The sequence below is a fragment of the Syngnathus typhle genome, linkage group LG9 (assembly GCF_033458585.1).
Source record: "Syngnathus typhle isolate RoL2023-S1 ecotype Sweden linkage group LG9, RoL_Styp_1.0, whole genome shotgun sequence".
NCBI classification, from domain to species: Eukaryota; Metazoa; Chordata; class Actinopteri; order Syngnathiformes; family Syngnathidae; genus Syngnathus; species Syngnathus typhle.
In genome coordinates, this window is record NC_083746.1 from 2,127,012 (window position 1) to 2,140,816 (window position 13,805).

The following is a 13,805-nucleotide window of genomic DNA, read 5'->3' on the forward strand; positions in this document are numbered from 1 at the left end:
GTGAAGGAACGTTTTCGTGACGCCACTAAATATAGTGTTTCTGAGGGAGGAACAGACCCACAATAAATTAAATTAACCCAACCCCCGTTTTTTTAGTATCTTGATGACATGTCTGAAAAAGCAGAGTCAGCCATTGGTTTCAAGCGGAGTTTTTTTTTCATTTGCAGACCAACTACCAAATATGTAGAATACATACTGTCAGCTGTTTGCAAACTTGACGAACAAAAGAATCACCTACAAATGTATGAGACTTTGAAAAAAACATTCATCTTGATTTGGTTTCATTTATTTGCAATAAAAAATAAGTACAAGATCTCCCTTTACAAATAATTGCAGAGTAATGCAGCATGTTGAGAATCTCGCCCATGAAAGAGATCACAAACATTTGGAAGGACAGAAGAAGAAAAAGCACATCTACGGTACATTTAGCCTTTCTCACCAGAACATTCTCTCTAGTCATTTAAAACCACACTGGCTTCTACTTTTTTTTAGCTTCAAATAACCAACCATTTTTATTTCCAGGCATCAATCAAACAGCAAGCGAGTGCAAAAAGTTTTTAAGTGTTGTCGAGTTTCCAAAATAATAATGAATAAATGCTGCTACCAACACATTCAGGAAGTCTTTCGCAAACGCTTCAGCCGCACGCGCTCAGTGTGTAAATGTACCGCGCACACGCAAAGATGTCGAAAAAGGCCTCCGTGTTACATGAACACTGACAACTCACATTCAAGCGTCGACAGTAGAACTGCAACACCAGAAAAGAGAGGAAGGGGGCGCCAAAACGCATTACCCGCCGCCACCGCCGCCGTAGGAGAAAAACAAGAGCTAGCGCTGATATGTGATGTGCCAAGCAAGGACGATTATGTACATTCCGAGGTTTTTTTCTTTTTGTCTGTACAGTTGCAATAAAAGAGTGCTTATCTTACAGAGCGATAGAGTTATTCAGTAAATGGACTTAAGTTACACCTTAACGGGCAGTGGCAAGGAATAGTAGCAGAAGACAAAGCCACGTAAGGACTATTTGGAACTGAAAAGAATATTTAGATGGCGTGTAGTTACAGCATGAAACGGAAGAAGCTGCGGCGGTGGCGGCACATTGGCAAACGGGATTTGGACGACAATAACGCGCAAATGACATTAAAAAAAAAAAAAAAAAAAGTGACTCGATTGACTGGGTTGTCCACAAATATTGCGGAGGCTCCGTTGCGGCCGCCCGTCCTCACCGCGGCCTCTTGCGCATGACGAAGATGAGGACCTTTCGGATGGCCAGCAGCCGGTCCTTCAAGACGCTCATGGACAGGATGGTGAGCTGGGCCCGGTTCTCCAGCGGAAGCACGGCCAGGAGCCACCAGCACCACGCCGGGCCGCTGCCGTTGGACTACGCAAAAGACGCGAAACCGAAAAATTCAAACCACGACAAAAACAGGAGTCTCTTCAATTAAAACAAAAATGTAGGATGGCTATTTTCAGTGCCGTGGTTGGCGTTCTCACCTGGGGGTCCGGGACTTTGCCGGGCAGGTGTCCAAAGTGACTGACGATCTGCGTTTTCATGTCGTCTTTGAGCGACGTGAACCAGCTGTTGGCCAGCTCGTAGACGGCGTCGTGCAACTTCAGCAGTTCGCCCAGCTCTTCACCTTCCACCTTTTTGTCTTCAAGGTACTCAATCTTGGCAGTGTGGTAGCCGTCTCTCTGGCCGTGACTTAAGACTTTGAAGCGAGACACCCCGATGGTCTCCACCACCGAGCGTCCGTCGGGGAAAAACTTCACATCTTGGACCTGGAGAGACAACAAACTCGTTGAGATTACTTTGGAACACTGGGGATCAATAGTAGCGGAGGCGGCACCCACCTCCAGCATGCATCCGTAGTCGGCGAAGCCTTTGAGCTCGTCGGCGATGCACATGCCAAACTGCTTGGTGCCCGTCTCCATGGAGCGGCGGATCATCAGGCGGTAGCGCGGCTCAAACACGTGCAGCGGACACGGGATGGTGGGGAAGGCCATGGTGCACACGAAGATGGGCACTTCCTGGTTCAGGCTAGAGCGGGAGCAATTTGCGCAAATTGAGCGGTCGCAGTAGGAGGCGCGCATCGCCGGCGGGTGAAACTCACTTGGAGAGCTCCTTCATCTCCTCCTCGTGGATCTTCTTCCTCTCCGCTAACTCGCTGGCCAGGTAGCGCTGCAGCACCTCCTCCATCAGCAGCGTCTTGTTGTAGCCTCGTGTGGACAAAAACTGGCAGGGGGGGGGGCAAGGTACGAGAATGTTTTCGATAAGGACTACAGACATAAAGTACTCATGATAGTGAGCTCTCCTAAATTTTGTGCGGCTAAGCGGAATGTTCCCTGCCCTCTGAAAAAGACGGCTCGTTACCTCAGATAGGTTCTCTTTGCACAAAGGGCAGTTGGGGTTGTGGTCCAGGCAGCGCTCCAAACACTTGAGGCAGAAGGTGTGTCCGCAGGGCGTGGCCACCGGCTCGTAGAACAGCCTGGAAGACGACCACCACGTTTAGTCAAGTGCCCATGTCAATTTCTCCTCTGCGCCATTAAGCTGTCAAGTCCCTCACCTCATACAGAGTGAACACTCCATGTCGCCGCTGTCCAACAAGTGGGTGGGAACCACTCTGCCCCCGCATACCGGCGCCGGCTCGACATCGCTGGAGTCGCCTGCATAAGTGGGCGGCCATTTTAAAACCCGGCGCTCCCCTTCCAGACGTCTCAATGCATTTTTTGTGATGTCCCTACCACGCTTGAGCAGCTTGGAGGGAGGGCTGAAGAACCCGTCGTCACTAGGCTTCCTCTTAAGGCCAGCGGTTGGCGTCGGTACGGAGGCCAGGATGTCAGCCAGGCTCTTGCTGCTGGTGCCGCTGCCATCGGCGGCCGGCGCTGCGCTCGACTCCCACGGTCTGGAAGACGACTCGTCCGGCAAGGTGCTTTTTGTCGCACTCGAGTCCTAGACGGAAAAAGAAATAATCAGAACGAAGGATGGATTCGCAGCTTTGAATCAATAACATGCAAGAACAAATAAATGTGGATTTGGGCCGGAAATGTATTCAGTACATAGGCAACAATTAGTTGAGTTACAAGCGACACTCAAAACCCGTAAATTGTGGTGGCACTCTATCGGGTCAAAATGATTTTCATTTTCTGCACCTTTGATGATGAAGTGGGCTTCTGTGCAAGGGGCCTGAGGGTTCTGAGCAGTGCGGGGGGCTTGATGGGGCGTGAGGCCACCCCACCTTGGAGGGGGTGCAGGGGCGTGGGCATATCTTGCTTCTCAAACACGGAGGAGAAAAGCTCAGCCAGGATCTGCATTTGGGGAAAAAAACAACAACTTTAGTACGGCTGCTGGCGGACAAAAAGATGGCGGCACACCGGGATTACCTTCTGAGCCTCCAGTCTGACTTTGGTCCATTTGGGTTTGAGCGCCACACACAGGAAGTACTCCTGCAGGGCCTCGTCGTTGCGCGACGCATTGCTGAGTGCGGTGGCCTTCAGGTAGTGAGCCTACAGACGCAAAGACAAACCAACGAGATGATGAATTGTGTTGCAGATGAAGATCCAAAATAAATGTCCAACTCTCATGTCCAGAATAGCACTGACTGGATTTTGCCACAGTCCTTCTCACCTTTGGCCAGAGAGGTTTGATCCGGCACAAGCTGCTGGCGTCCTGCACCGCCTGACTGGCGTTGTTCATCTCCAGGTGCAGTTCAGCCCGCTGGCACAGTAGGCGGCCTGAAGATGGCGCTGCACACACACAAACACGCGAGTCGGGTCAAGTGGAAGGTAGAAGTAGGCCAGTTGGCGCTTGTAACGTGACATGAGGAGGCCTCACGTGGATGGCCAGGGAAAAAAAATCTGAATAAAAGCAGCCATCTTGCCACAACTTGAAGTATGGTGTGTGTGTGTGTGTTAAAATCTTATTGGGTAGCAGGAGAAATAAACCAATTTGAGGGCGAACAAACTAAAGTTATACTGGTTTGGAATCATGTCATTGGGATTTAAAATGAAATCAAATGAGCTTCCCGAAATGCTCAAAATGGAGCCTGCCCTTTGGTGAACGCGCGCGGCTGGCATGCGGCGCGGCGAGTCAGACGACAGGAGGCGTCTCGTATGTTGCTGCGATGGTCGCCAAGGCCAGCCTGACTGCTTCCTTCCCAGCCGCCACCGTGGTGCAAGGCAAACAAACAGCCCAACGGTGTCGTAAACAGACGCGTGGCCATTTGGCCACGTCGTACGCTTTCGGTCATTTTGGAAGTCCGGCATGACGTGAACGGCTGGCGCACGCACCGCTTGTAACGTTTTAAATCGGTGACTGCGTGATAACATTTCTAGCCGTTGAACACGTGTATGATGAATTCACTGAAGGTGATGTTTTTTGAAATCTGAAAAGGTTCTTCTGTGGCGCAAACGAGAACAAAAAGCATGACACCACAATCATGTGTATTTTTGAAGATGACGTCAACTTTGACAGTCCGAATCACATCCGTCCAGTGGGACCAGAACAGCCAGTGTGTTTTCTTTTCCGCCTGGACAAAGGGAACTCGAGCCAGCCCACGTGTGACTCATGCCGTGCATCACGGATTGGTTATGTATCATCTTCGGATGCGTGACCTGAATGTTACCCAACGTGCCAGCGCTTATGAAACGTTTACATATGAGGGGTCCAGTTACGCAGAAACCAAGCAATCCGATCGTCTGGCTGTGTATTTAATAAGCGTGACAAACTATCATTATGATGCATGTATTGTGCAAGTTAATGTGTCACTTTTAGAATTTTTTTTTTTTTTACAGACTTCCTTTTGGCTTGTATTTACTGCAAAATGTTGGCCAGTCGCTATTTTGGCCATCACGTGAAGCCCTCTCTTTGAGAAATGCTGATGAAGGATACTTTATGAATCTATGTTTTAACCTCGTTACGTGCTATACATTCAGACATTTCCATTCATCGATTTGAGAATACATTACGCTTAATTTGGAAGGCGTATGTTTTTTCCTACAAAATCGGCTGACAATAGAAAAATGTCACATAACACAATTTTGTATTTGTGCATCACATTATATTGTCATAAAAGAATCCCCAATAAAACCTATTATTTAAGGAAATATTTTTGGTCACTAGTAATGTAAATATTAAATAGAACTGGCATTTCAACACAGTCATACAAAATGGATCAGTCTATAGTATGGAATTCAAGCAACGTTTCAACATGTTTTTCCTGACTTTTTATATTAATTGGTGTATTTTATGAATGAGAACCACTTGATAAGTCGATTTAATGTGTGCTTGTTAGGTAATGATGGGGGGGGGCAGTCATATAACACGTCCCGTGTGGACAAAGCTCAAACTAGCGCCACCAGCTGGTGACACCCTGAATCGAGCAGGGTGAAAGTAGGTCACTTGTTGCAAATCATGAAACATTTCAAAAGTTTGGCTTTTCCCTTACCCAATGCCAGCGCCTCGTCGTATTTCTGCAGGGCCTCCGTCAGGTTCCGGTTTTGCCAGAGCACCTCGCCGTCGATCCACAGCCCGCGTGCTCGGCTCTCGGTGGCGAAGAGTTTCTCAAGCAGGCCGCCGAGCACCACGTCCAGCCGGCGGCCGTTCGGCAGGCCGTCCTTGCGGGCCAGGGCTCGCTTGCAGAGCATACAGTCCGTCACGGAGTCGGGCTCCAGGCAGCGCCTGCAGAAGGTGTGTCCGCACTCCACTGTGGAAGGTTCGTGGAGCAGGCATCGGCACAAACCGCACGAGAACAAGTCCAGTGGGTCGTCCTCGACGCTTCCCCCATCGCCGTCTTCGTCCTCATCCCTGCCAGCAGGGCTCCGGAGGCCCGGTTCCTTCTCTCGGAGGCTCCGAGCAATGCTCTCCACCAGAAGTGGCAGCTCCTCCGGCCGCAGCTTTTCCAAGCTGGCCGCCACGCAGTACGAGTCCAGCGCTTCGGAAATTCGCCCGGCGCGCACCAACGAATCGGCCTTGCGTAGGCACAAGCCCCGGTCGGGTTGTTGGAGATCGGCCAGCTGCGAGCTGTAGATCTCGGCGGCCAAGTTGAAATCTCCGGCGCGTATGGCCTCCCCGGCCACTTCCAGCATCTCGGGGCAGATGCCCAGGGCGGACGGGTGGGTGAGGGGGTGCAGCGGCATCTCGATCTCCATGATTAATATAAAAAAATAAAGACTATTTACCTATTTTCAATTAATTAAAAAAAAAACTACGCCTTATAAGACTGATCGCATCTTCACGACCAAACACCCGAATACGGTCGTGTACTTGCCATTGGAAGTGAATTTGGATTCAACACAGCAAATTCTTACGTCCCCATTTTTTCAACGCGTAAAAGAAGCCGGGGGAGGTTTAGCGAATAAGAAGCTTAAAATAATATCCACCGAACGCAGCAGCGTCAGGGAAAAAAAAAACCACAAGTCAAGTTTGAAAATAACGTATAGTGGGGTACCGTTAAAAATATTGACATTTAAATGTCACCCCGGTTGTTGTTAATACAACCATCTTAGCAACATGCTAACAGCGAGCAAATGTCAACCGAGCAGCTCCGATCCAACTCGCACGCGACGTCCACTAACAAATCCCAAGTCTCGAACGACAACGCGACTCGAAAGTTATCAAGACGTCCTCCTCAATTGGAAAAGCAAAATTAAACAAAAGTCGCTGTTTTTCTGCCCATAAATAAGTTAGCCCAGCCCAGACTGCTTTCGACGTCGACCCAGACGAGAAGCCGCTCACTGCTAGTTTGCTCCCCGCAGCAATTTGCCATGGTCCCATTCGCCTAAATGAACCACGTGACGCGAAAGTAGCTCCCTCATTGGCCGGCTGCACGTCCCACTTATATAACGTGCTTGTGTTATTGTATAACACGGCTCTCGCCACTTTATGAATATCACGATTACCATTACGTGCATACGTATTTATAGATATGGATCATACATCATATTCACGCGAGGGCATTAACGCTTCATCGTAGGAAATTGTGATCACCTAAAATGACGACACTCAGCGCTCTCGATGCTGCATTGTTTTATGTAACGCTTTTATATAAGCTGCGTTACAAGTGCGGTTTCTTTTCTGGACCATGTTGTATACGCAAAGTTACATGACAAACAGCGACCCAGTTTTGTAACTTCGCATGTAACTAATTGTGTAACTAAAAAAACATGTTACGTTAACGTTAACTAACGCTGACCCGAGCGCCCCCTTTCACACTTAAAAACAACATCACCGCCCCCTTGCACAATTTAAAAAACAACAAAAGCCTGCAACATTTTAAATCCATCAAAAGTCCACGGAACGTTTCATCAGCACACAACGTGCAGTGGATATTAAAATTTCATGTAAGATAAAGTTGTGTGCAGTAGATATTTAAAAAAAAAAAAAAACATAAAAATGAGGTATTTTTGACTTGCACAAGTCTGCACACCCTATGTCTGGGACTGTATTCGCAAGTTCGAAATTCGTGTTAAATGGGGGTCAATTGGGGTCAACACGCAGAAGATGGGAGACTGAGGTTGTTTGTACTCAGTATTTACCGGAGATTGGTGGCGATCAGTCATTGTTCGGGTTGGCAGCCTCATTAACCCCCCCCCCCCCTCTTTTCAGCAATTTTGGAGGAACGTCCAGTTCTTGGTAAAGCCCCATTTTCTCTCCACCCGATGAAAACTCTCCTCACCTCATTTTCAATGCTTCGGAAAATATTTTTCTGTGATGCTGTGGAAGCTCATTACAATGTAATCACAAACCTTTGAAGAAAAACCCACGAGATTATCTTAACTCTGTTTGGAGTTAATCAGGGACACTTTAAATGGCAACAGATCTGCGCTGACTCTCACCACTGCGTCAATTCTGAACACAGCCACATCCCTTCTGATAAGTGGGTGTGCAGACTTGTGCAACTACATAATCTCTGTTATTCTTTGTGAAATGATTTGCTGTAATTAAGCAGGTTATAGGCTACAATGATGTAAAAGAAAATAAATGATAGGTAGCCTTTTTACATCTTCCACTATAGCTTTGTGTGTGTGCACACATACACGTGTGTGTGTGTATTCACGTGTTGACAGCACTCTCATGACTCAACTCCCCATGGAGATAGTTGATAGGTGTGTGTGTGTGTGTGTGTTTGTGAAAGCTGGTGAGGTGCATGTGTTTTTACTGACTGGATTCACAGTCACGTGTTGTTGTGGATTATTTCAGTTAAATCAGACATATTGATATTTGTTAAAAATGGTTCACCTTCCAGAATTTTGTGGTTTTCAAAATGCTTTGCCTCACAACACTGTCACTATTTTATCTCTTGTTTTACAAATCTAAAATGTTGTGCATCCCAATATTTTGTGGCCTTGAAAACATTTGAACTTCCAATACTTTATCTTTCCCAAAACTTGATACATTTCCAAATTTGTGCACATTTCAAAATTTATCACCTGAAATTTGACGGGGCTGAAAATGTTTTTACGGTTAACACAACCACCGCTAGATGGCAGTGTAAGCTCCCGTTTTTACATTTGTCCTCTTTTTTTTTTGTTTTACAGACACTAGTGCTACTTCTATACTTGCACATTAACAAACATTCACTAAGAATAACCATACTAATGTAGCATCGTCATTCATTTACTTGAGTGCTTGGGATTTTTTTGGGTTTCTAATTTCTTCCATAAAGACAGACAACGTACTGCAATGGCTCGTACAATGACAAAACGAAGGAGTGAGTTGTGCTCTCGACCTTTGAGGCGTGCGAAAGGCCTTCACAGCCATCCATGCAATCTCCCACATGTCATCCGTTCACGCCGCCTGTCATGCGGTGAGGACGCCTGTTCCCAGCAAAATTCTTTAATTGGCCAGCGTGTTGCACAGGACCTTTACACCAGCCGAGAGAAAAAGGAATCTTTCAGTCTGACTCGCTCATGACCATTTCATTCCCGGCGTGACTAATGAATATTTCGATAAGTAAGCAATACAAACGTGCGGTATTTCGTTTAGTGGCAAGAAAAGTTTGTTGGTGTAATAAAAAAAGTCTTTTTGTGATCAAAACAAAACTTTACGAGAGGACCCTAATACAATTTGCTTTGATTCAGGACTTCATATACGGCATAGTAAACTGGCAAAAGTATGAACACTTCACACAAGTGATATCAAAACTTAAAATCCAAATAAAAAAATGAAACACAAGCGATGAGGAACATGAGACAAACCATGATAAGCTACATATGTATCAAAAATGAGACATAGCCAAGAAGACGTACCGTAATTTTCGGACTATAAGTCGCATTTTTTTTTCATAGTTTGGGTGGGGGGGCGACTTATACTCAGGAGCGACTTATATACATATGGTTTTTTTTTTCCACTTTTTTGGGCATTTTATGGCTGGTGCGACTTATAGTCCGAAAACTACGGTATGTCAAAAAATGAACATGACGCGTTCAACCGCCCAACGAAAACGCAGCCCGCGTGTCAAAAATGAAACACAAGCAATAAAAGACATACAAATTGCATAAAGCTAATTCTCAATTTGATGGTTGACTTTGAAAAAGGGGACGCGAGGGGCCCTTTACCGAAGCTTTTGTGGCAAAGCTCTCCTGGTCGCCGAGCATTTTTTACGACGTCCATCAAGCTCTGATGTTAGCCACACGTCGATGCCCTCTGGCTTATTAAGACCATAAGTCAGCGCACTCGGTCGCCTTTCCGTCACGCGGGAGCGCTTAAAAACAAAAAAAAACACAGCCATCGATTCGTATTTTTCCCGGCTGCCGTTTTCGGTTACCAATGCCACGTTTGAGGAACTTTAACAGAACACGCCGCCATTAATGGGAGTAAAACGTGAAAAGTTAGCGTCCCTGTTGGATTGGAATCTCAAATTCAAAGTATAATAATTACGAGGTTGTTAAAACATGTCTCGGCGTGTCCATGATTACATTTTCCCGCCGTAAAAACATGGCGCTATTGATTGGCACTTGCAATAAGAATACACTGTAAAAGACTGGATGACACATACGTGCGATGGAAGGCCTCGCTCGGCTTCGCTAATCACGTTTTCGCCACCCGGGCTGTGGTCGTTCTCGATCCAAGCGCCGCTTTATTGCTTGCGCGCCAACAAAGGTGTCTCCGGATACGTTTTGGCGTGGTGAAGCGGAGACAAAGGCGTACTTAGCCGGATGGAACGCTGGCAATTAAGGCAAGCGCTTAATTGGGTTTGTCCTGACAGTGACGACAAAAGTGCGACCTTTGCGCCACGACGGAGAAGTTGCTAATTGCAATGATTGCAAAGTTTGTTCAAGGTCACTTGGAGTGTTCGAAAATCGCAGTCGGCCATTTTGTTTCGAAGGCGTTGTATTCTGGGGTATTTTGTTTACTCGAGCGACATGAAATTCGGGAGGCACGTGTGTGTGTGTGATTTGTGCGATTGCCATGGTTGACACACACTTTTTACCTCGTGACGTCAATCCAGATCAAATGTCGTCAATGGATCATCTTAATTTCCCAGAAAGAGGCGTGCCCGCTCATCTCGTCATCATAGAGGGAAGATCACGGAGTATCTAAAGGGAGGAGGACCCGCACACATGCACACACACACACACACGAGAGCGAGAGAACCCAGAGGAGATCGCACCCATCAGACGGAGAACTTTGGAAAAGCAAAGCGAAGGGACGGAAAGAAGGACTTTTAGCTGGGCGACATGAACGTTCCATACATGACACAACTTGCACTTTTTTGTTTGTTTTGCTGCGGATGCTGGCAATCCACAGGTAAGTTTGTATTTTTGGGATTTGAGCTGGTCAAAGTTGGCTTTCATTTTGCAGTAAGGATTAAAAAATAATAATATTTTGGTTTGAATATGTGGTGACGTGTGCTTTTCATTCAGACGCTAGTCGTTTCCAGAGATTGGAAGATGGACTTCTGTTCAGAACGGTGATAATTGGACAATATTGATGTCATCTTATTTTTGCTTTCTGGTTCATTTCTTCTTCTTTAGCCAAAGTACTGACATGAAATTGACTTGCGATTTGGTTGTAGGTTCGAGAAGACGAACCCGCTCAACTATCGTGGCGAGACGACAGCGAGGTTGGTCGGACGCGTTGGCTAATGTGTGTTTGCAAGTTGAACAAAATAATATGAATGATATTTGTTTGCAGCAGCAGCAGCAGCAGCAAGCGCAGAATCTTTTCAAAAGGGTAGGTTCTGGAAATCAAACCAAGACGACGTCTTGTGGGTCGACGCTAAGTTGCTCAGATCGGCTGTAGGCACTGAATTTAAAAAAAAAAAAAATTCTCTTCCCCAGTTCCTGTTTCATTATTCAAAAGCAAGGACCTCTGCTGATTCGGAGGAGAACCTGGTGAGTGTACCGGACTGGTCCCCAAATTAGAACCTGTGATGATTGTAATTATCGATAGTAATTGGTCGCATTGTCTCCCGCAGTCCGACTCTGTTCACCCTCTGATGCGACTTTCACCCAAATTGTCTCAGCGGAGGAAGAAGACGGTGGTGCTTCTGGTAAGACAAAATGTCGACTTAGCAATTTGTGTTACAAACTAACCTTGTCTCTCTCTTGCTTTTGCCTTACGCAGAATATTTGAGAGCGGTCGCCGCGACATTACGCTCGACAAACAAAGCTCAAAAAAACGGGAGCGGTCATCTGCGGATGTCAGAGTGCGGACGCGGTGTTCCGGGTGAAATGACAGCACGCTTGATGCTTGTGAACGTGACTCAGACGTGTTGCACATTAAATACTCGCACTATGACTGACTTTGGCTTTTATTTCAACGCAAAGGCTTCCATGATTGTTTCCCTGGTAGAGAGACGTTGGCTCATTTCAAATTAAAGGTTTCCATGGTGACAAGTTTAACAACCTGCCAATGTATTTTCTTTAATTACAATTTAATTTAATTAGTTTTTGACACTATTGAAATGTATTGAGCAAAAAAGTTTCTTGTAAGTCAATATAGGTAAAAAGATAGTTGTTCGAGCACATGATCGTTAACCCGGCCGGCAGAGGTTTCAGCAGACGACTTAAATAAGGTATGAAATGTGTTAATTTAAAAAAAAAAGTGTGGGCAGTGGAGGTGTCAATCTTCGTCCGAGTCGTCGCTGTGGTTACCCGTGGGGAGAGAGCACCTGATGGAGGACATCATCTCATCGCGGATCTGCTTGTGGGGGTTCTCCTCCAGATCCGTCTTGACGGCGCCGCATTCGGACAGCCTCCACTCGAGCTCTGAGAGCAAACACACAGCGAGTGATGCAAAGATGAAGTATTAATTCATAGAATAATATTTAGAAATAGAAGAAGGAACACTAGGTGCGTCCACATACTGACCTTCTACCGTGAGGTTCATGCCGCCGAAGACTAGTGGCCCTATAAACTGTGCCTTCATGTTGCCCTCGCAGTAGACAAAAATGGTGGGCAGGTTTCTGTCGGGGTAGTTAGCGATGCAGGTGGTGGAGATGGACTTGAGGAACTTGGTCTGAGGGAACTTGCGAGCCAGGACGCTCAGGTGCTGGTTGATCAGGGCGCATAGGGGGATGCTGGCCAAAAACAAACAACGAGGCGATTAGCATTTCATGTTGGACAGTGGGGAGAGGACCAGAGCATTTTACTTTTCAAATTAAAAACAAATTAACCGGGATACAGCCCAACTTGTCAATTACTACTTACCCCTGTTTGTAGAGATGCAGCACCACCCAGATGCCTTCTCCCGCCTTATTCACCTCTTGGATATAATCCTGACCAGAGATTTCTGTCAGTTCCCCAAATATGTTCTTCATCTGTGAGGACTTCCACTCGGCCAGACGCTTTTGTCTATACGCACACATACACACACAAACGGCATATAGCAAACCATGCTTCTTTACTTGCAACTGCCATGGGCGTAATATTTAAAACAACATAATAATCTAATAACATTGGGAAATAGAGTTTAAATGTATGCATTGTGACTAGTTCACATTTAACATTGTAAGAATTGGGGATGGCCTCACCGGTACATTTCAATGGCGGCTTCATCGTCCTCTTCAAATTCGTCTTCATTCTCCTCCAGCTCCTCCAGCGTCATGTTTTCGTATGTTTTCACTGCGCACAACAGAAGATGTTTTTAAAATATCTTTGTAAAATAATAAATAAAATTCCAAAAATGATATTTGTAACCTGTCGCCACCTGCAGGCTACAGGAAGCAGTGCAAATTTAAATCATGTCTCCACTAAAGTATTTCCCCTTCTAAAATGAGTTGATAAACGATTCTTTAGAACAAAATTCTTTACCGACAGACTGCTGCTGGAGAGCCAACTCTTCCTCCTCCTCGTCATCTTTCGGGACTTCTTTTGGTGGAAGTATCCCTTTTTTCCTCAAAATGTCATTCCACTCGGTGTCCTCGTTGGGGTCCTGTGACACGAATAATTAGTACATTTCAACCCCATAAGTGCCAAAGGACGCCAATCGAGTTATTTACAAGAAAAACACACAGTATTGCTCAAGCACACGCTAAACTAAACTTGAGAAAACGCTACACGCGACAACTACTACTTGTTCACTCGTTCAATTTACAACAACGCCTTAAAGAGCAAATTTAAATGTTGTAACCTGCATTTTGGCACGCTGAAGTTTTTTTTAAATAATCACACCACTCCTCTTGGCATGACCGGAAACTGAAAGAGCGACGACAAAAGAAATCCGGTCAGAAACAAAAAACACCATTTGTCCAAAACTGTCAATATTCCTTATCATACGACTTAAACTAAACCTAAGTAATACGTGTTTCTCCTAAACACACTTTTCGCCTTTTTAGTATTAATTAAAAAGTTTGAAAAAGTGTTC

At 45.9% G+C, this 13,805-nt stretch overlaps 3 protein-coding genes across 5 annotated transcripts; 1 reads left to right on the top strand and 2 right to left on the bottom strand.

The window, feature by feature from the left end:
- Positions 1-270: 270 nt before the first annotated feature.
- lonrf2 (LON peptidase N-terminal domain and ring finger 2) lies at positions 271-6,762 on the bottom strand. The gene is made up of 11 exons (XM_061287010.1): positions 5,443-6,762; positions 3,624-3,742; positions 3,380-3,502; positions 3,149-3,304; positions 2,741-2,948; positions 2,563-2,662; positions 2,370-2,484; positions 2,110-2,231; positions 1,850-2,036; positions 1,493-1,777; positions 271-1,379 (listed from the first exon to the last, which is right to left on the bottom strand). Exons 1-11 carry the CDS (start codon positions 6,143-6,145, stop codon positions 1,221-1,223), a joined length of 2,277 nt encoding a protein of 758 aa, XP_061142994.1. The 5' UTR covers positions 6,146-6,762; the 3' UTR covers positions 271-1,220.
- A 3,793-nt stretch (positions 6,763-10,555) lies between these two features.
- Positions 10,556-11,905, top strand: nms (neuromedin S). 3 transcript variants are annotated; one of them, XM_061287016.1, is made up of 7 exons: positions 10,556-10,745; positions 10,862-10,908; positions 11,014-11,061; positions 11,133-11,171; positions 11,279-11,332; positions 11,416-11,490; positions 11,565-11,905. In XM_061287016.1, the coding sequence occupies exons 1-7, from the start codon at positions 10,676-10,678 to the stop codon at positions 11,571-11,573; spliced, it is 342 nt and encodes a 113-aa protein (XP_061143000.1). In that variant the 5' UTR covers positions 10,556-10,675; the 3' UTR covers positions 11,574-11,905. The 3 variants fall into 3 exon arrangements, with proteins under 3 accessions (XP_061143000.1, XP_061142998.1, XP_061142999.1); XM_061287014.1 differs by having other exon boundaries at positions 11,416-11,905; XM_061287015.1 differs by having other exon boundaries at positions 11,136-11,171; positions 11,416-11,905.
- pdcl3 (phosducin-like 3) lies at positions 11,734-13,720 on the bottom strand. Its single transcript, XM_061287012.1, has 6 exons — positions 13,572-13,720; positions 13,253-13,373; positions 12,973-13,063; positions 12,650-12,793; positions 12,311-12,519; positions 11,734-12,208 (listed from the first exon to the last, which is right to left on the bottom strand). Exons 1-6 carry the CDS (start codon positions 13,575-13,577, stop codon positions 12,063-12,065), a joined length of 717 nt encoding a protein of 238 aa, XP_061142996.1. The 5' UTR covers positions 13,578-13,720; the 3' UTR covers positions 11,734-12,062.
- Between the last annotated feature and the right edge of the window lie 85 nt (positions 13,721-13,805).

Bases quoted from the DNA above. Each gene is read 5' to 3' on its own strand.
- lonrf2 (XM_061287010.1), bottom strand. From the start codon at position 6,145: ATGGAGATCGAGATGCCGCTGCACCCCCTCACCCACCCGTCCGCCCTG. The intron at 2,232-2,369 runs GTAACGAGCCGT...CCCCCCTGCCAG, and splicing joins GCAAAGAGAACCTATCTGAG to TTTTTGTCCACACGAGGCTA. The intron at 1,380-1,492 runs GTGAGAACGCCA...TCTTTTGCGTAG, and splicing joins GCAAAGTCCCGGACCCCCAG to TCCAACGGCAGCGGCCCGGC.
- nms (XM_061287014.1), top strand. From the start codon at position 10,676: ATGAACGTTCCATACATGACACAACTTGCACTTTTTTGTTTGTTTTGC. The intron at 10,909-11,013 runs GTGATAATTGGA...ATTTGGTTGTAG, and splicing joins ATGGACTTCTGTTCAGAACG to GTTCGAGAAGACGAACCCGC. The intron at 11,062-11,132 runs GTTGGTCGGACG...ATTTGTTTGCAG, and splicing joins CGTGGCGAGACGACAGCGAG to CAGCAGCAGCAGCAGCAAGC.
- pdcl3 (XM_061287012.1), bottom strand. The intron at 12,794-12,972 runs GTGAGGCCATCC...GTGTGCGTATAG, and splicing joins GCCGCCATTGAAATGTACCG to ACAAAAGCGTCTGGCCGAGT. The intron at 12,520-12,649 runs GTAAGTAGTAAT...GTTTTTGGCCAG, and splicing joins CTGCATCTCTACAAACAGGG to CATCCCCCTATGCGCCCTGA.